The 27690-nt window shown below is 47.2% G+C and overlaps 2 protein-coding genes and 5 non-coding genes across 7 annotated transcripts in view; 4 read left to right on the top strand and 3 right to left on the bottom strand.

The window, feature by feature from the left end:
* Nucleotides 1–27690, bottom strand: part of Apoa2 (apolipoprotein A2) — a 450260-nt gene that overhangs the window by 387626 nt on the left and 34944 nt on the right. The gene's annotated exons all lie outside the window — the stretch shown is intronic.
* Trnag-gcc (transfer RNA glycine (anticodon GCC)) lies at nucleotides 14876–14946 on the bottom strand. The gene has a single exon. It is a non-coding gene; the product is annotated as a tRNA-Gly (tRNA).
* Nucleotides 15074–17946, top strand: Hspa6 (heat shock protein family A (Hsp70) member 6). The gene has a single exon (XM_020174850.2). It carries the CDS (start codon nucleotides 15689–15691, stop codon nucleotides 17618–17620), a length of 1932 nt encoding a protein of 643 aa, XP_020030439.1. The 5' UTR covers nucleotides 15074–15688; the 3' UTR covers nucleotides 17621–17946.
* On the bottom strand, nucleotides 20832–20914 carry Trnal-cag (transfer RNA leucine (anticodon CAG)). The gene has a single exon. It is a non-coding gene; the product is annotated as a tRNA-Leu (tRNA).
* On the top strand, nucleotides 21512–21583 carry Trnag-ucc (transfer RNA glycine (anticodon UCC)). Its single transcript has one exon. It is a non-coding gene; the product is annotated as a tRNA-Gly (tRNA).
* Trnad-guc (transfer RNA aspartic acid (anticodon GUC)) lies at nucleotides 22515–22586 on the top strand. The gene has a single exon. It is a non-coding gene; the product is annotated as a tRNA-Asp (tRNA).
* On the top strand, nucleotides 26865–26938 carry Trnan-guu (transfer RNA asparagine (anticodon GUU)). The gene has a single exon. It is a non-coding gene; the product is annotated as a tRNA-Asn (tRNA).

The following is a 27690-nucleotide window of genomic DNA, read 5'->3' as shown; positions in this document are numbered from 1 at the left end:
TGCTTGGCCAAAAGAAAATCTAGAGCTAGGCGGTGGTCCATTACCATACAGGCAAGGGACAACAAAGACCTTTGCATGTCCTCAATGGCAAGTCCTACCTGGTCTGAGGTGTCCTCTACCACTTTGGTTAGGTTTTTTGTAGTTACATGATTGGCAATTACCCCATAGCTGATTCCAGCAAGGGCTGCAACTAATGCTGTTCTCCCTAAAACTATTAAAGTAACCTCCCTTTTATCCCTATGGGAAGCTGTTCCTGTTGTAGTTATCATTTCTCTTGAAAGGGATAAGAAGGAATGCGATGTCTCAACGGACCCCACCCCCCTGTTGGAGAAACCGGTACCAGATGCCCCGTGTAGATAATGTTAGGACCCGGAATCCTATTCCCCCGAGAGACAGAGAGCCAGGCGTGAATGCAATCAACAAAGCAGAGTTTATTGGACTGGCTAGCCAGGGTCGAGCTCCCACACGGACACGCAGGACCGGTTAGGAAAGCAAGACCCTGAGCCTCTTAGGGGGAAATCTTATATAGACTGCAGTGGCGTGCATATTTTTGTTATCAACATTAGACAAGCAGGCAGAGCACATCCTGCACGTACTTCACATCTTGCTCGTACCTCACATCTTGCTCGTATCTCACATCTTGCTCGTATCTCACATCTTGCATTCCTCACATTCTATATGCCCTAACTGAGCCCTGCCTCATTGCTTATCTTATCTACATGGGATGTTTGGTACTGGTTTCTCCAACAAGGGGGTTGGGGCCCGCTGAGACCTCATATTCCTTTCATTCCCCCCTTTCTTATGGCCTAAATTGAGGAATCATCCTCGAGAGGATGAAGAGCCTGATATTGTTGGCGGAGGACCAGAAGTTGGATAGTATTAATTCGACTTTTGACAAAAGTCATAAGTCGGTTTAGAATCCAGGGTCCTATGGTAACAAGCAGTAGGATGATTATTATTGGCCCTGCCAGTGCAGATAAAAGGGTAGCCAACCATGGGGACTGGTTAAACCAAGACTCGAACCAGCTTTCCCCTGCCTCTTTTTCTCGTTTTCTTTGTTCCAGGCTCTTTCGGAGTTTAGACATGGAGTCACGAACAACTCCGGTATGGTCAGCGTAAAAACAACATTCTTCCCCTAGAGCAACGCATAGTCCCCCTTTTTGGAGGAACAACAAGTCCAGACCTCGTCGGTTTTGAAGTACTACCTCAGACAGGGAAGTGAGGGATTTTTCTAGGTGGCTAATGGAGGTTTCTATTCTCTCTATATCTTCATCTATGGCTGCGCGCAGCGAAGACATCCCTTTATGTTGAGTAGCCAGGGAGGCTATGCCGGTCCCTGCCCCAGCCACCCCTAGGCTAAGTAGGGTAGCAATGGTTAGTGTAGAAATAGGCTCTCTCTTCTTTCTCTCACCTGTTCCTATATTCCAGTATGAATATAGACTTTCCTCCGAATGATAGAGGATGCGGGGCAGCACAACCACTATAACACAGAATTCTTTAGAGCTGTTAAACACCTTAGTTGATAGGCATGGGGTGAGTCCGGACCGCGAGCATAGCCACCACCCATTGTCCTTTGGAATTACCCATTTAATAGCATTTCCCCAGGTAGAACTGGCGTTAATAACAGTACATAAGTCCCGTCTGTTCTTTGGCACTTTTCCTAAGCAGGTTCCTTGGCCGTTTACCTGCTGTATGGTCAGACCTCTCTTACGGTCTCCCCAGGAACATTGACTAGGGTTTTCCTCAGATGAGGTATCGTGAGTGGTGTTTAGCCCTATTGCCTCATAGAATGGGGGCCTCACATCATAACATAACCAACAGGAGTTAGTCATGTTAGGGTTGGTGTGGTTTAACGTCAGGAAGGCAGCACCCACTAGCTCCCAGAGGGGGTCTTTAGATGCGGTCATGAGACTGGGCCTCACCAGGGGAGGGCTGGTTTCTGATGGTCTTGGAGTTGTAACATTAGCCCGAGCTATGGTTGAGGGAAGGTGGTGAGTTGTGGAAGGTTGGGGAGATGGCTTTACATTGGGCGGCCTAAGTACCTTATTGGGGCCTACTGCTGTGGACGGTGGCCCTATGGGCTCAATTTTTAATCTGACCACTATGGTCGAGCCAGCATGTCCACCATATTTATAAAATACAAGTCCCCATACCTTACCTTGTATCCACCCAGGGGTGTCCTTCTTGCCAGTTTCAGTGAAAGTGACCTTGATTCTATCTAGATCCGTGGGCTGGCATTTATGGGTGGGTATTGGAATTCTGTGCCCCCTTAATATCCCATTTACAAAGGCAAATTTGACTAGGTCTGATTTTGATATCCCCCATTTCCATTCACTATCATTGGATGTGACACATGCCCATGACCTACAGAAGGAGTATTGTATCCCCCCACATTCCTGGTTCTTTTTGTGGCCGGGGCAGGCATAAAACCCATAACGTCGGGCTGACTCCGGGGCAGTAGACTTGTAGGCAGGATTGATGTCTCTGAAGCAGAACTGAAGCTCCGGCCACCAAGTTCCTATGGGGGCAGTGCGAGTAGTCTCGTTGAGGGTGGTATGAGTCTCCCCATCGGTGAGTATCCAGGTTTGCTTATAGGGCTGGTGAGGGTTGGTTTCTGCGAGGCTCCCGCTCTGGGCATTGAGCAAGATCAGAGCGATCAGCCACCCCATCCGTGGCTGCTCCTGAAGGCTCTGCATGTTCCCGGGGCCACAAAAGCTTTAGCTTTAATGGGTTGTCTGGGTGCCGCCGTACAGTCCACTCCTTGACCCCTTCTTGTTTTTGATGATTGGCTCGACGCACGTGGGAGTGGTGGATCCAAGGTCCGATGCCATCAACCTTGAGGGCGGTAGGGGTAGTAAACAGTACAACATAAGGTCCTTTCCATCTAGGCTCTAGGGTTTTGGACTGATGCCTTTTAACCCATACCATGTCACCCGGGACTATGCCATATTCCGGAGCCGGGTCCCTCTTAACAGCGTGGTATGCTTGAATTAAGGGCCAAATCCGTTGTTGCACTTTAGCTAAAGCCTGCAACATGGTCAGGTAATTTGGGGCCAGATCACCTAGTTCTGGGCTTAAGGTCCTCTGAATGATGGGGGGTGGAGCCCCATACAGGATCTCAAAGGGAGTTAGCCCATGGACATAGGGGGAGTTCCGGACTCGGAAGATGGCCAAGGGAAGGAGCGTCACCCAATCACCGCCAGTCTCCAGGGCCAATTTGGCTAAAGTCTCCTTTAGTGTCCTATTCATCCTTTCTACTTGCCCTGAGCTCTGGGGGTTATATTCACAATGTAGCTTCCAATTGGCCCCCATAGTCTGGGCTAGTCCCTGCAGGACCTTACTAACAAAAGCCGGACCGTTATCTGACCCAATTGCCTCGGGCACCCCATATCTGGGTATGATTTCCTCTAGCAAAGCCTTTGCCACTACCTGACTCGTCTCCTTCTTTGTAGGAAAAGCCTCCACCCAGCCTGAAAAGGTATCTATGAATACCAGCAAATATTTGTACCCAAACTTTCCCGGTTTTACCTCAGTAAAATCCACTTCCCAACTTCTTCCCGGAGCCCTCCCCCGTTCCCGAGTACCTGTATGGTGCCCCTCCCTTCGTCCTGGTTTCATGATTGTGCAGCTGGCACAATCTTCCACAATTTGGCGGACTGCTATGGTCTGGTTCGGAAATCGGAGCTGCGCAGATGTCAACAAGTCTAGTAATTTTCTCCGCCCCAAATGGGTGGACTTATGTAAGTTAGCCAACAGGAATCGTCCGAGTTTTTCAGGCAGAATTAACTTGCCTTCCAAGTCGCTTTTCCATCCGTCTTCCCCTTCTCTAAAGGGGGAGTGGGCTCTCATCCAAGTGAAATCCTCTGTGGAGTATTCTGGTCGGGGGGGTAGCGGAGGGAGCTCTGGGACCGGCACGTCTATCGCCGCAACCGTGGAAGGTTGCCCTGTCTCCATGGGAGGACTCACCATTGCTACTCTCTTTGCTTCTTGATCTGCTCTGTTGTTACCGACAGCTTCCGGCGTCTTGGCAGACTGGTGGCCTGGGACATACATCACTGCCACTGCCTTCGGTTTTTCCACTGCCATTAATAGACGCTGGACTTCGGCTAGGTTCTTTAGATGTTTTCCTTCTGCTGTGCGGAATCCTCTTTCGCGATAGATGGCCCCGTGGACATGGATGGTACCGAAAGCATAGCGGCTATCGGTGTAGATATTGACTCGCTTTCCTTTTGCCCTCTCCAGGGCCTCTGCCAAGGCAATTAATTCCGCTTTTTGGGCTGATGTTCCGGGTGGGAGGGCGCTGCTCCATACCGTATTTCCTTCTTGGTCGACTACAGCTGCCCCTGCCCTTCGGGCTCCATCTTGGAAAAAACTGCTTCCATCCGTGTACCAGTTTAATTTGCAGCCGGACAGGGGGGTATCCTTTAGGTCAGCCCGTACCTGTGTAACTTCGGAGAGGAATTCTTTGCAGTTATGGACAGGTGTCTGCAGTTCCGGGTTAGGCAACAAGGTGGCAGGGTTCAGGATTACGGGATCTGTGAATGTGATCCGAGGGGAATCCAACAAGAGCCCCTGGTAGTGGGTGAGCCTGGCATTCGTCATCCATTTCCCAGGGGGTTGTTTAAGGATTCCCTCCACCGGGTGAGGGGCCGTTACCCAGAGGGCCTGTCCAAAGGTTAGTTTATCGGCTTCTCTCACCAGCACGGCAATGGCCGCTATGATGCGGAGGCAGGGGGGCCATCCTGCCGCTACTGCGTCTAATTTCTTGGAAAAGTATGCCACTGGTCTCTTCCAGGGACCTAGCTGTTGGGTCAAGACTCCTTTGGCTACCCCCTTTTTCTCATCTACAAACAGAGTGAATGGTCTTGTAGGATCTGGCAAGGCTAAGGCAGGGGCCTGCAAAAGAGCGTCTTTTAGCTGATCAAAGGCCTGTTGTTCTCTCTCTCCCCAACTCCAATCTGGAGCTTCTTTGGTGGCCTCATATAGGGGTCTGGCTATTTCCGCAAATCCTGGAATCCAGAGTCTACAGAACCCCGCGGAGCCCAGGAATTCTCTCACCCCCCTAGTGGATGTCGGGGATGGGATAGCCAGAATAGTCTGTTTCATGGCATCAGTCAGCCACCTTGCCCCATCTGCAATCCGATAACCCAAATACGTCACTGACCTTTTACAGATGTGAGTTTTCTTGGCACTTGCCCGATACCCCAGCTCACCTAATTCCGTTAGCAGGTGTTCAGTAGCCTTGATGCACTCCTCTCGGGTTTCTGCCGCTAACAGTAAGTCATCAACATACTGTAATAGAGTGACTCGTGGGTGGCTCCGACGAAAAGGTTCCAGGTCCTGGCTCAGGGCCTCATTAAACAGGGTGGGAGAGTTTTTAAATCCTTGCGGCAGTCTGGTCCAAGTGAGCTGTCCGGATTGGCCCCCATCTTCTTGCCATTCGAAAGCAAATAGCGGCTGACTAATTTCTGACAATGGAATGCTGAAGAAAGCATCTTTCAAATCAAGGGTTGTATACCATACTTGCGAGGGGGGTAGGTGGCTGAGCAAGGTATAGGGATTTGGAACGGTGGGATGAATGTCCTCCGTCCGCTCGTTTACCTTTCGTAGGTCTTGCACAGGCCTATAGTCCCCGCTTCCCGGCTTTCGGACGGGGAGCAGAGGAGTATTCCAGGCAGACTGACAAGGTCGCAGTACTCCTTCCTTTATTAGCCTGTGGATATGAGGGGCTATGCCTCTTCGGGCCTCCTCAGGCATAGGATACTGTTTCACCCGAATGGGGAGAGCAGAAGCCTTCAATTGTATAACTACGGGCGGGAGGTGTTTGGCGAGGCCGGTTCCCGCAGTCTCCGCCCAGGCCGTGGGAAATCTTTTTACCCAATGAGTCATGTCCCCTCCTGGTTCCTGTTGACTCAAACAGACGATGCTCGTCAGCCAATGATAGGGACAAGACATGAATCGGGCTCCCTTCTCGATCAGTCACAATTATTCCATCTGGTTCAAAATGGATATGGGCCCCTATTTTGGTGAGTAGGTCCCGTCCGAGCAGGGGAGCGGGGCTCTCAGGGACGACCAAGAAGGAGTGTGTGACCTGGTGTTTTCCTAAGTTCACCTTTCTTTTGGTAGTCCATGTACATAACTGCGTACCGGTGGCCCCCTGAACAACACTTGTTCGTGCCTTGTTCAAAGGTCCATGTGCCTTGTTTAAAACCGAATATTGGGCGCCGGTATCCACCATGAACCCCATCGGCTTCCCCTCCACATGCATTGTTACCCAGGACTCGGGGAGGGGGTCTGAGCCCCGTCTCCTTCAGTCCTCTTCTCCGGCTAGTAGGACTCTGGCCTGCTCTACTGCTCGTTCCCTTTCCCTGTTTTCCCCCGGTCTCCTTCCAAACCCTCTTCTTCCCTTTAACTTAGGACATTCTCTCTTCCAATGCCCCGTTTCCTTACAGTAAAAACAGTGTTCCTTATCCGGGGTCCTGGCGTGGCCCCCTCCTCTGGGTTGGTCCCGGACACCCGCTAGGAAAATACGAGCCATTTCTCTCTGTTGCTTTCGGTTTTCCTTAGCCTGGAACTCCCGGTCCTCCTTTCTCAATTTCTCCTGGGCTTCCCTGTCTTCCTTTCTCTGTCTTTCCTCCCTTTCTTCTGGAGTTTCCCTAGCGGTAAAGACCTTTTCTGCTACCTGTAGCATTTCCCTTATAGTCATCTCCCCTAAGTTTTCCTGTTTATTGAGTTTTCTCCTAATGTCTGGGGCTGCCTGATTAATGAATGAGAGTACCACAGCAGACCGGTGGAGGTCCGCCTCAGGGTCAATCGGGGTGTACTGACGGTATGCCTCATAGAGGCGCTCTAAGAAACCGGCTGGGCTTTCGTTTTCCCCTTGAATGACTGCTTTTACTTTTGCAAAATTGGTGGGCCTTTTAGCGGCCGCTCGGAGACCGGCCATAAGAGTCTGGCGGTAGATCCGAAGACGCTCCCTACCTTCTGCGGTCCCGAAATCCCAATCAGGCCGGCGTAGGGGAAAAGCCTCGTCTATGGCCGGTTGGAGAGTTGTGGGTCTCCCATTATCCCCCAAGACATTCTTCCTCGCTTCGTTGAGGATGCGCTCTCGTTCCTCCGTCGTAAAAAGAGTATTGAGCAGCTGATGACAGTCATCCCAAGTGGGGCGGTGTGTATGCATGATGGACTCCAGGAGATCTATGAGACACTTGGGGTCTTCAGAAAAGGGCGGGTTCTGCGTCCTCCAGTTATATAGATCACTGGAGGAGAAGGGCCAGTACTGAAACTGTTGCCCTCCTCCCGGTCCCCCTTGGCCCACCATCCGGACTGGAAGTGTAGGGACAGTTTCCTCCCCCTGTGTTGATGAGGGGGGCCCGTCTTCCCCCTCCCTTTCCCGGATCCCTCGGGGGCGAAGTCTTCGACCCATTCCTCCTCCTGCTGCCAGTCCTGTTGAGGAGGATGAGGAAATTTCCTCCTCCGGGGCACTGGCTTGGCCAGGGGGAGTCACGTATGGAGGCGGCCGATCTTCCTCTGCCCCTGCGAGGGATGGGTAAAGGGGGGAACTCTCTGGTAAGACCGGAGATGGTGAAGGAGATGCCCTAATTTGAGGACCGGTCAAGGTGGGAAGAGGAAGTTTTTCCTCCTCCTTTATGACCAAGGCGGGCGTGACTGGGGTTTTAGCCCCGGGGGCCGAACTGGAGGGGTGGGTCAGAAAAACTGTTAACCAAGGGGGAGGGTTCCTCACCAGATCCTCCCAAACCAAAATGTAAGAAACTTGGTCTGGATGGCCTCGATTGTCTGGCTGAAAAATGACTGCTTTAACCTTAGTGATCAGGTCTAGGGAGAGGGAACCTTGAATGGGCCACCCGACTCCAAAGGTGGGCCACTCTGCAGAACAAAAGGTGTCGAACTTACCTTTCTTGATGACCAGACCCGCATTTAAGGCCCTTTCTTTAACTTCTGGAAAGTGAGAAAGGATCAGAGACTTTGGGGTTGTTTGTCCCTGTCCCATTGTGGAAGGAGACTCAAACACCAAGAGAGATAGAACAAAAAAGGTAAAGGCAACAATAATTCCACACACACACAACACTCTCCAGCACTCGCTCGGACCGGTCCTTCTCTCACACTGGTGCGCACCCCATTCAACCTCCTCACCGTCCAACTGGGATATCAGGCCGAAAGGCGTCCACTTGACGGGTGGTCGGTCGACTAGCTCAATTAGTTCTTCACCTGGCGCCAGGGTTCCTAAAATGCTCGAGCCCAAATGAGAGGAAAGCCTCTCCCAATAGGACCCTGTGGTCCTCCTTGCGAGATTCCCAGAATGAATCTCCCTGGGGATTGGCCGAATCCCCGCCGCGGCCCAAATGGAACACTCAAGTTCCTCCAAATGAGGGTCTGGGATCCCCTCCCAACGCCTAGGACTTGGGATCGCCCCTGCTTTCTCGCAGGCAGGTTCTGTCTCTCGAGAAAATGAAATCTCGGTGGGACCTCCAAATGTTAGGACCCGGAATCCTATTCCCCCGAGAGACAGAGAGCCAGGCGTGAATGCAATCAACAAAGCAGAGTTTATTGGACTGGCTAGCCAGGGTCGAGCTCCCACACGGACACGCAGGACCGGTTAGGAAAGCAAGACCCTGAGCCTCTTAGGGGGAAATCTTATATAGACTGCAGTGGCGTGCATATTTTTGTTATCAACATTAGACAAGCAGGCAGAGCACATCCTGCACGTACTTCACATCTTGCTCGTACCTCACATCTTGCTCGTATCTCACATCTTGCTCGTATCTCACATCTTGCATTCCTCACATTCTATATGCCCTAACTGAGCCCTGCCTCATTGCTTATCTTATCTACATGGGATGTTTGGTACTGGTTTCTCCAACAAGGGGGTTGGGGCCCGCTGAGACCTCATATTCCTTTCAATAAGATAAGCAGGGCAGCAGGGCTCGGCTCGGGGATATAGAATGTGAGGAATGTGAGAAGGTTGCGAAAGGTGACGGGATGTACCTGCAAGATGTGCTCTGCCTGCTTGCTCAATGTTGATAACGAAAATACGTGCGCAACTGCTGACCTTTTACTCTGTGTTACAAAATCATTGGTTAAGTGCTGCGCGGGCTTTTGCTGTAACGGCAGGTAGTGGTGTATATAAGATTTCCCCTAAAGAGGCTCAGGGTCGTGTTTTCCTAACCGGTCCTGCGTGTCCGTGTGGGAGCTCGACCCTGGCTAGCCAGCCCAATAAACTCTGCTTTGTTGATTGCATTCACACCTGGCTCTCTGTCTCTCGGGGGAATAGGATTCCTGTTCCTAACACTCTTTCCTTCCAGATGGCTGCATGAGCATGCAGGATCAGGAAGGCATACTTAGAATTTGTATAGATGTTAACTCTGTTCTTTTGACAGTCTTAGGGCTTCTATTAGGGCCACTAATTCTGCCAATTGAGCACTTGTGTTAGGAGGAAGAGGACCTGATTTGAGGATGCCAAATTCTGTCACAACTGTAAACTCTGTATGTCTGACACCATTCTTGACAAAGGAACTGCCACCAGTGTATAATTCTAGATCTGGGTTTTTAAAGGGCTGATCAGTTAAGTCAGGTCAGGCAGCATAATTTTCCATAAGTACCTCCTCACATAAATGCTCAGGATTTCCCTCTGTCTCTGGTAGAAGGGATGAAGGATTTAGGCTCTGACTGGTCCTTAAAGTTATTTCTGTCCCTCCCAGAAGCTGGGCCTGATATTTAAGTAGACGGCTGTCAGATAGCCGAAGTTCTCCTTTTGAGTTTAAAATTCCCCCTAGGTCGTGTGGGGTATAAACTGTTAGGGGGCGGTTTAGGATAAGTTTCTGAGCTTCAGGCAGTAGAAGGCTTACTGCAGCCATTGCTCTGAGGCATCCTGGCCATCCCTTGGCTACCTGATCTAACTCTTTGCTTCAGTAGCCTACTGGCTGGGAGTGATGCCCCGGAGCTGAGTCACCACGCCCAAGGCCAGTCCTCCCTTTTCATAGACATATAATTGAAACTTGTCTTGTACTGGGAGACCCAGGGTGGGAGCTGTCATAAAAGCCTTCTTTAACCTGTGGAATGCATTTTCTGACTTGTCATCCCATTCAATAAAGGGCTGGGTATACTTCTGTGCTTCCTTAAGGATTTGATATAAAGGCCTGGCTAGATCTGCATATCCCAGGATCCAAATTCTACAGTATCCTGTGACCCCCAAAAAGGCCCTCAATTGTTTTAGAGTTTTAGGTAGAAGAAACATCAGGATTGGACGGATTCTGTCTTCTCCTAGAGACCTCATGTCTTTCTCCAGGACAAGACCTAAATATGTAACCCTAGACTGACACAATTGGGCTTTTTCTTTAGAGATCTTATAACCTCTATCTGCTAAGAAGTTTAGTAAGGACTCAGTGGCTCATGAAATGACAGGCTTATTTGGTCCACAGAGCAGGAGGTCATCTACATATTGTAGCAGAGTAGCTTGTGGGTATTGCCATTCTGCCAAGTCTTGGGTTAGAGCTAACCCAAAGAGGTGGAGGCTGTCTCTGAATCCCTGAGGGAGGACAGTCCAAGTGACCTGTCCAGACTTTCTTGTGGGGTCCTCAAAGGCAAAGATAGATTGACTTTTAGGGTGTAAGGGATGCAAAAGAAGGCAACTTTTAAATCCAGGACAGAGTAGTAAGTAGTACCCTGAGGTATTTGGGCTAAAAGCATATGGGGATTTGGAACTACATGAGAGGCACTACTGCTTTGTTGATCAGGCGGAGATCCTGGACTAGCCTCCATTTGTTAGGTCCCTTCCTAACACCAAGAATAGGAGTATTATACAGGCTGGAGCATTCTATTAGCAGTCCCTGTCTCTTTAATTCTTTGATTATGGGAATTAGCCCCTCCTTAACTTCTGGCTTTAAAGGATATTGGTTTTTGATGGGGAAACCAGGAGGGGTCCTTGAGATGAATTAGGACTGGGGCAGCTGTTCATGCCCATCCCACAATGTGTCCATCTGTCCACACTGTGGGGTCTACTTGTTCCTCTATTAGGGGCAAGCAAAAGTACTCTCCTGAGGGTAAAAGTAGCTGTACCCCCAATTTGGATAGAAGGTCTTGCCCTAGCAGAGGAGTAGGGGTTTCTGGGACAATTAAAAAGGAGTGACAGAAATGGAAATCTCCCCAGGAGCAGGCTAAAGGCTGAGTGAAATAATGTTCTAGAGGCTGGCCTGATATGCCTCAAACAGTAAGTTTTTTGGAGGACCAGGTCCAGGAGAGAAAGGAATAGCTGAGATGTTGGCTCCAGTATTGATGAGGCTGAACTTGTGCTTAATTTGGGGCCCTTCTGCTTTTACAGTGGTTACAGAAGCCTGTATGGGAGGCCCTGGGACCCGTCATTGGGTGGGAGGCTCTGACCTCTGTTCCCCTGAGAACTGGGGACAGTGTGCCTTCCAATGTTTTCCCCGACAAATGGGGCAGGGTCCTGGAGGTAGCTTTCTCTGGGGGCACTCCCTCCTAAAATGGCCTGTCTGTCCACATTGAAAGCATGTCCTCAGGTTTGGACTTTGTCCAGGAGGAGCCTCTCGGAGCACTGTGATCAGAGCCTCCTGCCGCTTATCCTTTCTCTTTTCCCTTTCCAGGTCCTTCCTTTCTTTTTCTAAGTCCCTGTTATAGTATACAGATGTGGCTACACGGACCAATCGGTCCAGATCTCTGCTCCCTTCAGCCACCAATTTCTGAAGCTTTTTACGGATATCTGGTGCTGACCATGTTAGAAATTTATCTTTTAGGATGATTTCCTCTTCCTGTGACTCTGGTATAATGTTGGTATGCTTTTGTAAAGCATCCTTAAGTCCCTGTAGGAAAGCTACTGGAGTTTCTAAGGGTCCTTGCTGTACAGCTCTGACTTGGGAGTAATTAAGAGGTTTTACCTTGGCACTCCTTAGTCCCTCAAGAATGCAGTGGATGAAATGGTTATGACTCCATTCTTCCTTGTCATTTTCAGGGTCCCACTTAGGGTCATACCTAGGCACTGCCTGATCTCCTGTTGGAATTGGGAATCGAGGCTCCCTTCTAGATATCCAATGTCTTTGTCTTTCTTCTCCCTCCCCCTCCTCTTCCTGTGAGGGCCCAGTAGGAGACAGGCCTGTAGGGCCACTTTTATCTAAGTGATAATTGTCTCCAGCTGTGACTGCCTGATCTAGAACCCGCTGTTTCTCCAGAGAAGTGAGGGTCTGAGATAGCAATAGCATTACATCTTTCCAGCTCAGTTCAAAGTTTTGGCTGACTTCTCTAAATGCCTGGATGTACTGATCTGGATTTTCTGTGTAATTTCCTAAATCCTTTTTTATTTCATTAAGTTCATTCACTCTAAAAGGAACATGAGCTCTGTCCCCTCTAGGAATTAACTGGAGGGGGTTGAGTCCTGTGGGACAGTGTCTAGTGTATGAGGTGAGGTAGCTGGGTAAGGGGGAAGAGGGGTAGCTGATGGAGCATTAGATGGGTTTTTTTTTTTTTTTTTTGCTCAAGGGAGTTTGGGGGCTTTTTGCAAAGGGTTACCATGGTCTGGGTATCTAGCCTGCATTTGTTTAGCCATTCTGGGTGGTCTCTTAGGAAAAAAAACAATTGAACGTATGGAACTTTGGTCCACTTTCCCTCCTTTTTACAGAACATATCTAATTGAAGAATGGTATTATAATTAATGCTCCCTCCTTCTGGCCATCTTTCCTCAGCTCCCAGAGGATACTGTGGCCAAGCCTGGGTGCAGTAAAACTTGAGTTAATAAGCAGGCAAGGGGGGATCCTTCCTGGATCCTTGAGGCTTGATTTCCCATCTAAAAAGGGAAACAAGGGAAAATTGGTCACCTTAACAGAGGTTTCTCCTTTTATCTAAGCGTCCCCAGATAAGAAGAAACTCTAGTGGGAGAGGGCGTCCCACTCTCTCTTGCTCCTTCCACTGCCACTCGTGGATAGAGTCATGGAGGATTTACAGATAGATATCTCAGTTGTACCCACCCCCCTGAGATGATCTTTGACCAATCTCTCATCTATTTGACTTGCCTGTTTGCCCTGTGACCCAAGTAGGCCTAGTTCTCCTCTATCAGCTGAACGCTTGTAATTAAAAAGTAACTCTATCAAAGTAACCAAGAGGGCTTGCATGGCCAGAAGGAAGACCCCTTTAGAGGCATGGATGGGGACTCTTGATGAAGTAGACTTTTGTTCCCCTATATATCCTGTGAGGCATTTATGCTTTCTATGGAAGGAGAGAGAGAGAGCATCTGGAGGCTTTTGCTCTGGTAAGGGGCAAAAACGGAGACCTGAGGTTTTTGCCTTTTAACTGTCCCCCCCCCCCCAGGGCAGGCTATGGAACCTGTTTAACCAGTTAATCTGATGCTTGACAAAGACAGTCAAACCTAAATTGGAGACTAGCACTTTCTGATGCCTGTAGGGATTTTTCCCAAACTCCCTGAAGAAAGAAGCTCACTGCTATTTACAGCAAAGGCAGGGAGGGGGACACTCATCCTGAACTGCCTGGGAAAGGGGAAGGAGAGGCTGAGGGTTGAGGAAAAAGAGTTTCCAGGCTCAACGCATGAGGGATTATTGATCACCCCTGCTGTCCAGGTCGATCCTGCCCAAAGGCAGTACTGGAGCACTGGAAGCAAGAGGTGACCTCCACTCTCGGGCCACGGAAACCATGAAGAAAGCATGAGAGATCTGATTGTCTGTTTGCCGCGGACATGGCTGGAGAGGTCCAAGACTTAGCCGCCTTTGGGGCCTCAGGGGGGGTCAGAAAATTGCATTTCCAGCCTTTGGGTGACACTGGGGAGTGCCCCAGCCAGAACACCTTTTGTGGCTTGAAGACAAACTTTCCTTTCCACCGGCTGTTTTCGGACCTCCCCTTAAGCTGGTCAGATCTTGAAAGAGAGTGTTAGTGTTTAAGGAGAGGAAAAAAGAAAAAGCCTCGGTATACTTAAATATAGTTCCGCCCACGTAGCATTGGCAGTGCAGTACAAGCCCCTGCCCGGCCTCTGAGTTTCCTCAGATTGCCTGCGGACAGCTGTAGTGGGCTCAGACCTTTTCCTTAGTTTCCCAAGGAAGAAACCCTCCTTAACAAGACAGAGAGGGAGAGGTCGACCTGAGAGTTCCACTGTAGCTAGGCCGTGGTGGGGGGTCTCTCCTGGAAAACAGACTCCACCGGAGTGCCGGATGCTCACAGTCACATTCCTAGGCAGTCTTTCCCAGTTTTGCACAACCTGTACCGACCTCAGGTGAAGGTTGATCCCTTCCTGCGTCGCCAAATATGATGAAGGGATGACACGCGCAGGAATTTCAGATGCTCAGGGTTCTTGAGCCTGCTCTGAGAATGAAAGCACAGACAGACTCTAACAGCAGAGGTGGGGAAGATTTTATTTATAGAGAATTTAGTTGGAGAAAAGAGAAGAGAAAGACTGCATATTGGAGAATGCAGGGGGACCCGGAAACCCGTGATCCCCTGGGTCAGGTTGGGGAGTGGGGTTTTATAGCCTATTTGCATTGCCTGAGGGTGGAGATGCCTTTCAGATGCAAACAGGCGTTTCCTAGGGAGGAGAAGTGTCTCCTTGACCACTTATCGCCTTTTGGGACCTCCCGCAGTCCGTCCTTCAGTCCTTCAATACTGTGCCTTTGAAGGAGTGTCTAGGGAGGATGCTCCTCGGAAAGGGTCTTGAAACTAGGAGCGTCATTCCCACCACATTGTACTTCCCTGCGATGTGCTGCCTAATGCCATAGCCACAGGGCAAGAAAAGCCAGTGAAACAGTAGCAACCAAATTCAAAGAACTCAAAAGGTTCGTTTATTATAGTGTGATAAATTCTAGAATTAAAAAATACCAAATCAAAGTGAAAACGGCAACAAGCTTGCATTGGCCGGGAATCGAACCCGGGCCTCCCGCGTGGCAGGCGAGAATTCTACCACTGAACCACCAATGCCAACATGAACTATGGTTTGCTGCAAGAACATTTCACCTCATCTCTAATCTCCGCCCACATTCCACAAAGAATCAGGATACTTTTTTGAGTCACAGTTTCAAAAACATTGCCTCTATGTTTCAAGAGTGAATTTTTTTCGTACTTAAAAAACAACTACTTAAACTTATGGGTTTGAGGCTGTGGGTCTATTTGCTTTTGGCTTTCCCGATCCGCTGGACTCGCACCGGTCCTCTTAGGCAGCCTGTAGGCTTGGAAGCTGGAGCCGGGGAGAACGCGTCGGTGAGGTTACGGCCTCAATTGGCTCCTACCAGGAAGAACTGGAACTTTCTCCATTCTCCATGTTTCTTTTCAGCAACTCTGACTCAGACATGGCTAGCCTAGCCATCCTGCGCCTCCCGCCCTTCTCCCCTCCCCGCTGGGCCAGACCGCCCGAACCTTCTCCCAGAGTCAGCACGGCGCCTCTCGGCTGAGTCAGCTTGGGCGGGCGGGGATCCGCGGCTCTCCGGGGGCCGAGAAGGTGCGGGAAATTTCATGGCGGTGGGGGCGGGAGGAGGCGGATCCCTTGCAACCGGATAAAAAGCCGGTGGAAACGGAGCCGAGCAGATCTCGGGCTGGCTGGCTGGAGAGGAAGTGAGGGAGCCTTTGCTGAGCGCCCCTGCGCCACCGAACAGCATCAACTTTTGCAGCCTCGCGCAATTGATCCCGCAGCTGACGCGCCGCACCAGCGCTAGAACCCATAGCCATGTCTGCCCCAAGGGAAGTGGCCATCGGCATCGATCTGGGCACCACGTACTCGTGCGTGGGCGTGTTCCAGCGGGGCCAGGTGGAAATCCTTGCCAACGACCAGGGCAACCGTACCACACCCAGCTACGTAGCTTTTACCGACACCGAGCGTCTGGTGGGCGACGCTGCCAAGAGTCAGGCGGCTCTGAACCCGCACAACACTGTGTTCGATGCCAAACGGCTAATAGGCCGCAAGTTCACGGACGTGGCGGTGCAGTCGGACATGAAGCACTGGCCTTTCCCAGTGGTGAACGAGGGAGGCAAGCCCAAGGTGCGCGTGTCCTACCGCGGGGAGGACAAGATGTTCTACCCCGAGGAGATCTCGTCCATGGTGCTCAGCAAGATGAAGGAGACAGCCGAGGCCTACCTGGGTCAGCCCGTGAAGCACGCTGTGATCACGGTGCCTGCCTACTTCAACGACTCGCAGCGTCAGGCCACCAAGGACGCAGGTGCCATTGCGGGGCTCAACGTGCTTAGGATCATCAACGAGCCCACGGCGGCCGCCATCGCCTATGGGCTGGACCGGCGGGGTGAGGGAGAGCGCAACGTGCTCATTTTTGACCTGGGTGGGGGCACCTTCGACGTGTCAGTTCTCACTATCGACGCCGGTGTCTTTGAGGTGAAGGCCACGGCTGGAGACACTCACCTGGGCGGAGAGGACTTCGACAACCGGCTGGTGACCTACTTCATGGAGGCGTTCCAGCGGAAGCATCATAAGGATGTGAGTGGAAACAAGAGGGCCCTCCGCCGGTTGCGCACCGCCTGTGAGCGCGCCAAGCGCACCCTGTCCTCCAGCACCCAGGCCACCTTGGAGATCGACTCCCTGTTCGAGGGCGTGGACTTCTACACGTCCATCACTCGTGCTCGCTTTGAGGAGCTATGCTCAGACCTCTTCCGCAGCACCCTAGAGCCGGTGGAGAAGGCGTTGCGGGATGCCAAGCTGGACAAGGCCCAGATTCAGGACGTCATCCTGGTGGGTGGTTCCACCCGCATCCCTAAGGTACAGAAGCTGCTGCAGGACTTCTTCAACGGCAGGGAGCTGAACAAGAGCATCAACCCCGATGAGGCTGTGGCCTATGGGGCTGCCGTGCAGGCGGCCGTGTTGATGGGGGATAAGTGTGAGAAAGTGCAGGATCTCCTGCTGCTGGATGTGGCTCCCCTGTCCCTAGGGCTAGAGACAGCAGGAGGGGTGATGACCACACTAATCCAGAGGAATGCCACCATCCCCACCAAGCAGACCCAAACCTTTACTACCTACTCTGACAACCAGCCTGGGGTTCTAATCCAGGTGTACGAGGGTGAGAGGGTCATGACCAGGGACAACAACCTGCTGGGCTGCTTTGAGCTCGGTGGCATCCCTCCTGCCCCATGCGGAGTCCCCCAGATTGAGGTAACCTTTGAAATCGATGCCAATGGTATCCTGAGTGTGACAGCCACTGACAGGAGTACAGGCAAGGCTAACAAGATCACCATCACCAATGACAAGGGCCGGCTGGCTAAGGAGGAAGTGGAGAAGATGGTTCATGAGGCCGAGCAGTATAAGGCTGAAGATGAGGCCCAGAGGGACAGGGTGGCTGCCAAAAACTCCCTGGAGGCTTATGTCTTCCATGTAAAGGGCTCCTTGCAAGAGGAAAGACTTAGAGACAAGATTCCTGAAGAGGACAGCCGAAAAGTGCAAGATAAGTGTCAAGAAGTCCTCGCCTGGCTGGATCACAACCAGTTGGCAGAAAAAGAGGAGTATGAGCATCAGAAGAGTGAGCTGGAGCAAATGTGTTGCCCCATCTTCTCCAGGCTCTACCGGCAGCCTGATGTTCCTGGGGGCAGCAGTTGTGGAGCTCAAGCCCGCCAGGGGAGGCCCAATACCGGCCCCATCATTGAGGAGGTTGACTGAATGACAACTCATGATAAGTCTTCTGTGACTTGTCCCTGTAAGGGCTGGGCTTATTGGACTTTTAGACTGTCTACCCTAATCCTGCATGGGTTGGGATAGGTGTCTTGCTCCCAAAACTTCGAACTTTCTTCTTACTGTATTTTGTAACTGAGGTCTTTGTCACTGACTTTTTTTTTTTTAATCAACTTCTCTCATTTCAAACAAGCAGAAGTCATAATTTATTATTAACATTTGCTTTCGCCTACATTTTGTGTATATTGTTACTTGCATGTATGGATACTGTTATGTGAAATACAACTGTAGTTTTAAATAAACTTTTTACAAAACCTTCTTGGTTTTTTTGTTTGTTTTTTTGTTGTGGTACTGAGCTTTGAATTCAGGGCCTTCACCTTGAACCACTCCACCAGCACCCTCCCCCCCACTTTTTGCTCTCCAAACTGTTTTCCCAGACTGGCTTCCAACCTTGATCTTAATGATCTCTGCTTCCTGAGTAGTTAGGATTAAACACATGAGCCATTGGCGCCCTGCAAAACCTTGGTTTTCATTTCAACAATAAAGTACATGATGGGGCTTGGCTTTCAGAGGCTGAAAATGTTGGAGCAGGTGCAGTAGAAGGTATGTGAAGAAAATTCACAAGGCTACATACTAGATTCCTAAATGGGAAAACAGGATAAGGGAGAGAACAGCAAAGTGTGAGGGCTGATAGAAGAGGGTTGTGCTTATAGGGCAGGAAAAGGGAGGGAGAGAGATGGGGTTGAAAAAGCAGAGAATGGAAGGCTTAACTTAAGTACTGGCAATATGCCCAGTATGACCGTAAGGTAAAGATTATTGTGAGTCTAGTGTATTTGGTTAGCCTGTGTATTAATAATACAAATAGTTTACATCCTTCTTAGCTGTTTCTGATCCTGTCACTTTATCCATTTTTCTTTTGTAGACAAGACCCCCCAAGTCTTGGACTCTGGGGAATGTAGATATTAAGTAGATCTGGGGGTGTGGCTGAAGTTACTGTTGACCTTGTCTATGACAGAGAAGGTCACTGGTTTCTGCTGAGGGGTTGGAGGAGAATGACAACAACAGTGACAGTGTAGCATTGGATTCTCAGACTCTATACTGTGCAGCTTAAGTTCTCCAAACGTCAATTCTTGTGTTCTCCATGTTTCCAGACCTTCCCCCAGATAATGTGAAATTGAACATATTGTTCCTGAAGAATAAAGTTGCTGAACCTGAGAGCCCCACAACAGTTGGGGGTGATGATGATAACATTACCTCAGTGTTGCTTCAAGGGTTCAACTAATATATAAAGAGGTAAAAAAGAGTGTTAAACATGTAATACATTATCAACAAATATTAGCTACTACTAATAATTAGTTGAGTGTCTCCTAGGTAACAGGTCCTTAATATGCCTAATTTAATCCTACTAGCATGTCATAGGGCATTATTCTTTTTTTTTGAAGACAGGGATTCTGAAGTTCAAAGAGATCAAGCAACTTCTCAGGGTCATTTATGTACTAAATGTGGGTAGAGATGGGAAGGCTGGGATTAAGAATCTTGTCTTGGGGACATGGCTCAAGTGGTAGATCACATATGTAGCAAGTGTGAACTCTGAGTTCAACCCCCAGTACCACAGTAAATAAATAAATAAATAAAAATAAAAATAAAAAAGAATCCTAATCTGCCTGCTTCTAAAGTTTGAGCATGTCACTTCACAAATAGGTCATAACTCTACATATTACCAAAACTTCACGCAGATACTGTAAAGTTGGATATATTATTCCTATAGAATACAGCCATTTGCTGAGTCCTGAGAGGAAAAAAAATACATTATTGTGTACTTACATCATTAAATGAACAGTTGTGCGTTTTTGATAACAGGTGGCTGAACCTGTAAAATATCCTCAGGCTCACTTCTGCTGCCATTTAAGTAAATGACAACGTACCAGCAAGGATAAATGTACATGAGTTAGTTCCCAACTAATCCAGTCCATGCAGTTTCTATCATATGAGCACAGAAATAAAAGTGGGCATGGCCAGAGCAATGCCATAATATATTTCCCTTAGTGGTCTTTGGCAGGTAGAAAGGAGGTTGCATTTAACAATCCACTCATCCCTGGATGGATGTCACTTCACATTTTTAGCTGCCTTTTTTTCTGCACCTGACCCAAGTGCTATGCAGTCAGCTTCACATTGAAGGAACCTGCACATAGATAGATAGAATAAGTCTTTTGATACTTTCATATGCATTTGAATCACCTGGGAATCTCTAAAGGCAGACTCAGTAAGTCTGAGGTGGGGCATGAAATCTTTAATTTCTAATGGAGTTCAAGGCTGTCTCAATTCATTCTTATATCCATTTTACTGAGAAGCAAACTAAGACTCAGAAGGGTCAAATGCATTTCCAAGGTCACAGTCTAGTAAATGACAGAGAATGCAGTCTGTCTGGCAAACTTTCATTGATCAGCCTAAAGGTGAACATTTCCATCCTCACCCTATGGACCTACTGGATTCAACTTCTTAACAGCTCTCCCTCTCTTCCCAGAGCAAGTCTTTTTTCATACCTAGCTTCTGCCAAATCAGAAAGCAGTTTATTTGTGAACTTCTTAGAAAAAGGATTTCTTGAAGCAATGAACTCTAGTGATAAGTTTGTTTTTGTTACCAGTTTTGCATTTGGTCCATTAATTTCTCTTTATGATGTGAAAAAGCAAAGCTACTGAATTAGAATTGGTGGTGGGATGGGGAGAGTAAGGCCATGGAGAAACTCATGCTTGGCAAAGTTTGACAATACTGCCTTGGTATTAAAATAATTATGCTAATTATAGCAAATTAAGAGACCCTGTGTTGGTTTTCCCATGTTCTGTGTCACTTGGGCAGAGAAGACTTTGATATGTACTTGCCTTAGTGTGCTGAACATATGGAAAGGGTTGGATACATTGTTGTCAGATAAAAGATAAACAGGCCCTGGGAAGCTGCAGCAAAAAAAATTTCATAGTTAGGGATAGATGTGAGTTTCAACTGCTTTCTGATTCCAGACAGCCCCCTAGGTATAATAGAATAGGTTTAGTACTGTATTTACAGGGAAGCACAAATAATCTTCATATAGGTAGTGTCTCAAGATTAAAGAGTGTTCATCGACATTCCTTTCTCCAAAAATTCAACTGCATTTGCTTGATGGTTTCACAGGGGGGGAAAAGGAGCAAGAGTAAAAGTACCATTTTGTCAGAAGTGGGATTTGAACCCACGCCTCCAGGGGAGACTGCGACCTGAACGCAGCGCCTTAGACCGCTCGGCCATCCTGACACGGAATTGCATCCTTTCTTAATTTTCCTTTAAGTTTATCAGATAGCTGTGCTCGCTTTGTCATTACTTGCAGTGTCATACAGTGATAGAACGTATTAGTCATAATAATGCCGTGTTTCAAATAAACTCTACCTGAATTTTGCAAAGCAGGAAAAAAACCTGTCACCGACATCTCTTTCCTACTTCCTCACCTACTTCATCTTAATTCTTAAATCTCTTTAGCGCCTTTCGAGCGAGCCTCAGTTTCTCCAGAGAGGCCAAGCCAGGCCAGTGGATCTGGTACCGGTCAATTTCCCTCGCAGCCTCCTCCCTAAATCTCTGTTACGGAATCCGACACCCGGTGCATCCCAGTGCAGGGCTTCATGGAGCTGAGAGCTGGAGTCGGGCTGTGAGGGAAGCCGGAGGAAAAATGTTTCGTCGAACTAAGCCCCTGTTTGTCGCCAGGGAGCGCGGTCCCAGACTTGTGGTTCTCAGTCTGGAGTGGCTTTTGCGCTCCCACTCAGGGATCATGAATGCCAAACACCGACAGCAGGCGCTAGCAAGTTCATTACTTTTACTTTTCTTAAATGCATAATTCCGAAGCGATAAAAGAGAGAAGCGTTGGTGGTATAGTGGTGAGCATAGCTGCCTTCCAAGCAGTTGACCCGGGTTCGATTCCCGGCCAACGCATTCGGGTTTTTTTTTTTTCCCCCCTGCCAGTAATATATTTCTGACTACTAGCGGGACAGCGACTTAAATTCAAGCAGGAAATACCTGTATCACTTTTTCCACCACTTTGGGGTGTAACCCCTAGGCATTTTCTCTGCCGATTTGCGTTTTGACCGGATTAGATTATTAAGGATTACTTCTCCACCCGTTTCTCACCCCACCTTCCTCACTTCCTTAAACTTCCAATTGTTCGGGAATCTTTGGGATCTTCTGAGATCTCTTGTTTGAATGTTAATCTCGGAAAGGGGCGATATGTCTTTATATGTGAGGTTCGTATGGTGGCTATGAACTGTGGAGAATTCATAATTGGCGCATGCGCCTAAAGACCGCATTTTTAAACTTAATTTTCATTTACAAATTAACTGAAAAATACACTAAGGGAAATTACTAGGTAAGTGGAAATTTTAAAACGGATACTCAGTTCAGCTACCGGAAAACATTTAAGTACGTTTGGAAAAACCTGGACATTTGAGTCTACTTTTTCGATTGAAAATTTTGTGAAATTTAAGTACTGGTTGTGTTTCCTATAGAAGATTTAACGTCCCAGTTGAAGTGTAAAATGCTCAAAGTGTAAAATGCATTTCAGATTTTGAAGATGTAAGAAAAAACATGGCCAATTAGTGATATTTTATTATTGATTACATTTCGAAATATTTTTGATATACCAGATTAAATAAAATTTAATATTAAAATTATTATATTTGTTTTTATTCTGTAATTTGGCTATTAGAAAAGTAAAACTTACTTGTGGCTTCGTACGATGTTTCTATTGTAACGTGCAGATCTAGATAGTGAAAGCACAATTTTGCCTGCAACTGGCAACTTTTTTGTTGCACAGATAACGTAGCAATAACTTTCCTAGGTAGTAATTTAGAAGCAGAGATCGCGGTTGTCCTCGTTAGTATAGTGGTGAGTATCCCCGCCTGTCACGCGGGAGACCGGGGTTCGATTCCCCGACGGGGAGACTGGGCGTGTTTGTTTTTTTTTTTTCCTTTCAGCACTCCTTTGATGAGTCTTAGGAGGTTTAAATGCACATCATTCTTAAGTAACTTAGAAGTTTCGGTTCCAAGATCATGTCTTTGTGTAAAGAAGTTCGTGGACTTAGGGCAAGGGAAAGAATGGGTGCAGTTATTTTAACTCTGGCTGTGTCTTAAGGTGATGGGTGATGAATCCAGTAAGCGAATTTTCTTCTCATTCGCCACTGAATGGGTCTGCTATGGGGTTTATTGTTTTACCAGGACCCCCTGATGCTCACAGGAAGGCCATCCTAGAATTCAGGTTGTGCCTGAGCCCTGGCTTCTGGATTCCCATCTTTCTTCCTTGCCATCAGCGGGGGATGGTGCTACCTTTCTCCCATGTTCGCTGCTCTTCTGCAGTGGGCACCCCAAGTAATCAAGTCTGCACTCTTTGCACTCCATTCTGCACTAGGTGTGCAGACTTGGGAAACAACCACCCCTGCCATGGGTGACGGGGATTAAAAAAGATTTCATGCCTAAACCATGCACAGAAAGGAGCACTGGTCTGGCAATTAGGAGGCCTGGCTTTTTGTTTTGTTCGTGGTTGCTGTTGGTTTTTTTTAACTACTAACGAATGGTTTGCTTTGGGGCAAGTCATTTCACTTTTCTAGACTTGGTTTCTTCCTCATTAAAACCGAGGAGCACTTTAAACTCCATAGTCTTTGAGGGTCTTTGTGGCTCTAAAGTCCTTTGAAGTAGAGTCCTGTACTAGGAAAGAGTGTGACTTTTACAGTCAGACTTTGAATTTCAACTCTTCCACTTAACTAGCTCTTTAACCTTGGCCAAGTATTCAATCTTTCTGCGCCTCTGTTTCATCATCTAATATATATATAATGGTAATAACTGTACCTATTCTGAGTGGTTGTTTTGAGGGTGAAAGAATCTGGCACATAGAATATGCTTTTTTTTTCTTAAAAGAAAAAACTAGTTTTCCTGTATGGAAGAGTTATACAAAGTCCTTGCACAAAAGAAATAAGAGAATAATAAGGAAATTGCAAACAAATAAAAGGCACCCACCCATGTAGCCACCATCCAGAGAAACCCTGTTAATATTTTCCTGTGTATCTCTTTTGCATTTTTTTCCCTCCAGTGTTGGGCTCCTGTTGCACACCATTGAGTTACGTCCCCAGCTGTCCTTGCTGTTTCTTTTTTTTAGTGTTTCAAAAGTAAAGTTGGAATAAAACTGTGCATATTGCCTTTTATTTTTTGATAGGCTGTCTTTTTAAAAAACCTGTCTTAGGTTTGCAGTAAAATTGAGTGAGAAATATAGATTTCCCATATTGACATGTTTTTTTAACCCCACTGACTTTTTACTTAGAAATGTAACAAGTTCTACATTCATTAAACATTAGCCTGAAACATCCTTCTAGCCACTTATTGTGTTATGCTATTTGGCTACATCAAAATTTCTTTCGCAAATCTATTTTTGAATGTTTATGCTGTTCCCAGTGTTTTTCTGTCTCCTCTGTCTGGGCAGCCTCTGAAATCTACTTCAGTCTTGGAGCTATGATTTTCACCCTGGAGTGTCTACTTCAGAGGCCAGGCAAGGAGTTAAGGAGAATTCTCTGCAGATTTGATTCCCCCCACCTGGCTCCTTCCTTTCTGAATTACACTTTCAAAGCAGGCAGCTCTAAATTCCATCCTGATGCACTAGACCAGTAAGACTGCTGTTTTCTGCCTGAGTTTATGTCTGAGTGTGGCTGGTGGGGTGGGGGGGGATTTTACCCTCCCTGGTTCCTTCTTCCAGGGCTTGATTCCTCTTTGATTTTCTGTCTGATTTGATTCCCCTCCAGTGTCTTCAAACAGCTTTCAAAAAGAAAACTTAGGCCAGAGTTTATAGTTGGGATCTGTGGAGTGGTCTGTTCCACCATTATGGAAACTAGAATTGCTTTTTAATTTTATTAACTGCATTTTTGAAGTTCGGGTTCTAATATTATTTTTTCTGATAATTAACTTTTTCTTTCTTTTCTTTTTTTCACTTTTTCTATGTAGAACAACCTTTCCCACTCCAGTATAAGATCAAATTGGCTTTTTTTTTTTTTTTTTTTGGTGGTGGTGGTGGTGTGCTCTACCACTGACCTATACCCTTAGCTCACAGAGTAGTTTTTAAAAAAATTTTTCTGTTTGTTTTTTGACACTTTATTTTTCTTCTTGAAATTATTTTGAGATAGTAGTGAGGTAAATCTAGAACTCTGTTCTCTTCCCTGCACCTAAATGTGTTACACCCATATGCCTAATAATATTTTTTCTCTCCTTGATCTATCAGGTGTTGAGAGATGGATAATGATTCTATGTTGATGGACTTATTACTTTTCCCTTGTAAGTAATAATTCTTACTTTTTATGTCTTAATGCTATTTCATTAAAGTTTTATATATTTATAATTATTATATGTTCATCATGAGTTTAACCTTTTATTATATGGTAACCACCCTCATTACTAATGATGTGTTCTTTCTTAAACTTTATTTTGCCTGATATTAAAACCTGTATTTCATATTTCTTCTTTTTAGAATATTCCTGGCATATCTGCTTTCATTCAATCTTTGTTTCTTTCCATTTTTAATGTCTTTTACGTGGAATAAAGTTGATTTTAAAAATCCATCTTGACTTTTTTTTTAACCACAAATACACAATTTTCCCCTGGTATTGTGTATATATATATATATATATATATATATATAATTTTTATTAATTAAAAAAATAACTGGGCTGGTAGAGTGGCTCAAGTGGTAGAGCGCCTGTCTAGCAAGTGTGAGGCCTTGAGTTCAAACGTGAGTCCTCCCAAACAAAAACCAAAAGCAACAACAAAAAATAAAAACTACAGGGGGTCGGGGTTTCTTTTATTCTTTTAGAGCGACCCTTTCTTCTTTTGGATTGCCGTCATGTGCTTGTAAAGTGAGGCCTAGGAAATGTGTGCATTTGGAATAAACTGAAAAGCGATGCATTTAACTTCTGCCAATGTAGTACAAGAGGAGAAGCTCAGAGTAGTTGTTCCCAAACTTGAACTGCACAGACGAGCAGACTTTCCCCCTAATTGTTGGCTACCCAAACTTTTCATTTTGCCAAGTTAGGAGATGAAGTGAAACAACCACACCCTCACCAACTATCATATATCCTAATTATAATTTTATAAAAGAAAGAACACTAAAAAACAAGAATTGAAAGTGTTAAAGAAAACCTCAGTGTAAAGTCATTTGGCAAATATATGTATAAATAAAATACAAATACATATTTTATAAAATACCGGTGAACACACACATATGTAATTTCTACATATGGATATCTGTTTGTATTTTAATTTCACTGAAGTCCTTGAAAACTTTGACCTGCACCTAAACTGAAACCCCCTGATTGGCGGATGGCAGTGCAGAAAAGAAGAAGGTTCTGTGCGGGGACTCCAGAGGGGCCCTGGGACTTGGGCAACATAGAAAAATGGCTCATTACGGGAGAGGGAGGATAAAGGCGAATGGTGGAGGGGGTGAATTCAACTATGATATATTGTAAGAACTTCTGTAAATGTCACAATATACCCCTAACACAAAAATAATATGATAATTTTTAAAAAGGCTTAGTAGACCCAGGCCTGACGAGGATCCCTGGTCGATGGGGGTAGACTGGGGGGTGGGTCCCTGTCCTTAGCTATTTGGGTCCGGGTGTGTGAATGTGAAAGTCCCTAAGTTACAGGCACTTCGAAGCCCGGTATTCCGTCTGAGGGCCTCACAGCGAGTAGAAACTTTTCAGACCAGCTGGGGTTGAAGATTCATTTTGTTACCCAAACAGCCCTTACTTAGATACTTCCTTTTGCTGGACATGACTGGCCACGTGATACAATATTTGTAATTTCACAACGATAATCTTCTTACGAGCCCCTAGTCACACAGGCACACATGCAGACATACATTGTCTAGATCAGCAAATAAAGATTCTTTATTACAGAGCAAAACCAACTGAGCTTCAAGCCCAGGGAAAGCATCCATCTTGAATTTCCCAAGGACCCTTCGCTGGTTCATCCTCTTCTGCTCTCCTTTCCGTCTCTGGTGGGCAGAGCCGAGCCCCACTGTATAGCTAAGCGAGCAGCGAGCACGGGTGAAAGCCTGCCCGCAGCGCGGAAAGGCCAAATCCCACCGGCCCCACGTCAGCTTCAGCCACGGCATTTTGCAGACGTAGAGCATTACGAATTTACTCTTCAGTGAACTGGCCTGACAGCATAAGTTTTCATCGCCTGTCTCTGTGGCGCAATCGGTTAGCGCGTTCGGCTGTTAACCGAAAGGCTGGTGGTTCGAGCCCACCCAGGGACGGGGGGTGATGTTTTGTATCTTGGGATCTGTGTACCTGGAAACTCAAAAACAAAACGTTTGCTCCTAAACCTCCCGGGAGCTCTGTGGCTGTCCTTAATGGTTTGGAAGCCGTTGGCGTAAGCGATGAGTGTTGCACTTGGTTTTAGCTGCTGTAACCGCTGTGATTGCGTAATGGAACCGACGCTTCGCAAGAATTTACTGACCTGAGGAAGTACAGTCCCAGTAATCGAAAGGTGAATTTTTTATCTTTCCCATCACGGTATCTTTGTAGTTCATGACCTGTGTGACGAGCACCACCCGGTTCCTGGGTCCTGTCCTTGCTCCCACTTCTTGGAGGGTCAGCCTCTTTAATATTACTGGGACTGCATCCAACCAGATCGGCTTAGACTCCTTCAAGGACTTTCAGGGTCTGATGCAATCACCTCCTTAGCTTGGACACCAGTGCCCTTCAGGATCCCGCCTTAGAACTCTCCTCTCTCCCTCTGGATGCACTTGTCTGCTGTCTAAATCTCATCTAATCTTCATACACTTTTCTGTAATATTCTTGGCATATAACTTATAATTCACACAATTAGGTTTTACTTCTACCGAGGTCTCTACCTCCTGCTTAGCTGTGGCTCCTCCTACCAGCCCCAATGCACTGAAATGATCTTCAATTCCCACCCACTCTCCTATCCTGTATCACCCATAATCCAACCCCTCATTCAGTTGTCCCAGCAAGATTTGGAAAGCAAGCTGGCTTATTCACATGA

Source organism: Castor canadensis, chromosome 11 (genome assembly GCF_047511655.1).
Source record: "Castor canadensis chromosome 11, mCasCan1.hap1v2, whole genome shotgun sequence".
Classification (NCBI taxonomy): Eukaryota; Metazoa; Chordata; class Mammalia; order Rodentia; family Castoridae; genus Castor; species Castor canadensis.
This window is presented reverse-complemented; position numbering and strand designations above follow the sequence as displayed.

What these genes read in the sequence shown, in the direction of transcription:
- Hspa6 (XM_020174850.2), top strand. Translation starts at nt 15,689, where the DNA reads ATGTCTGCCCCAAGGGAAGTGGCCATCGGCATCGATCTGGGCACCACG.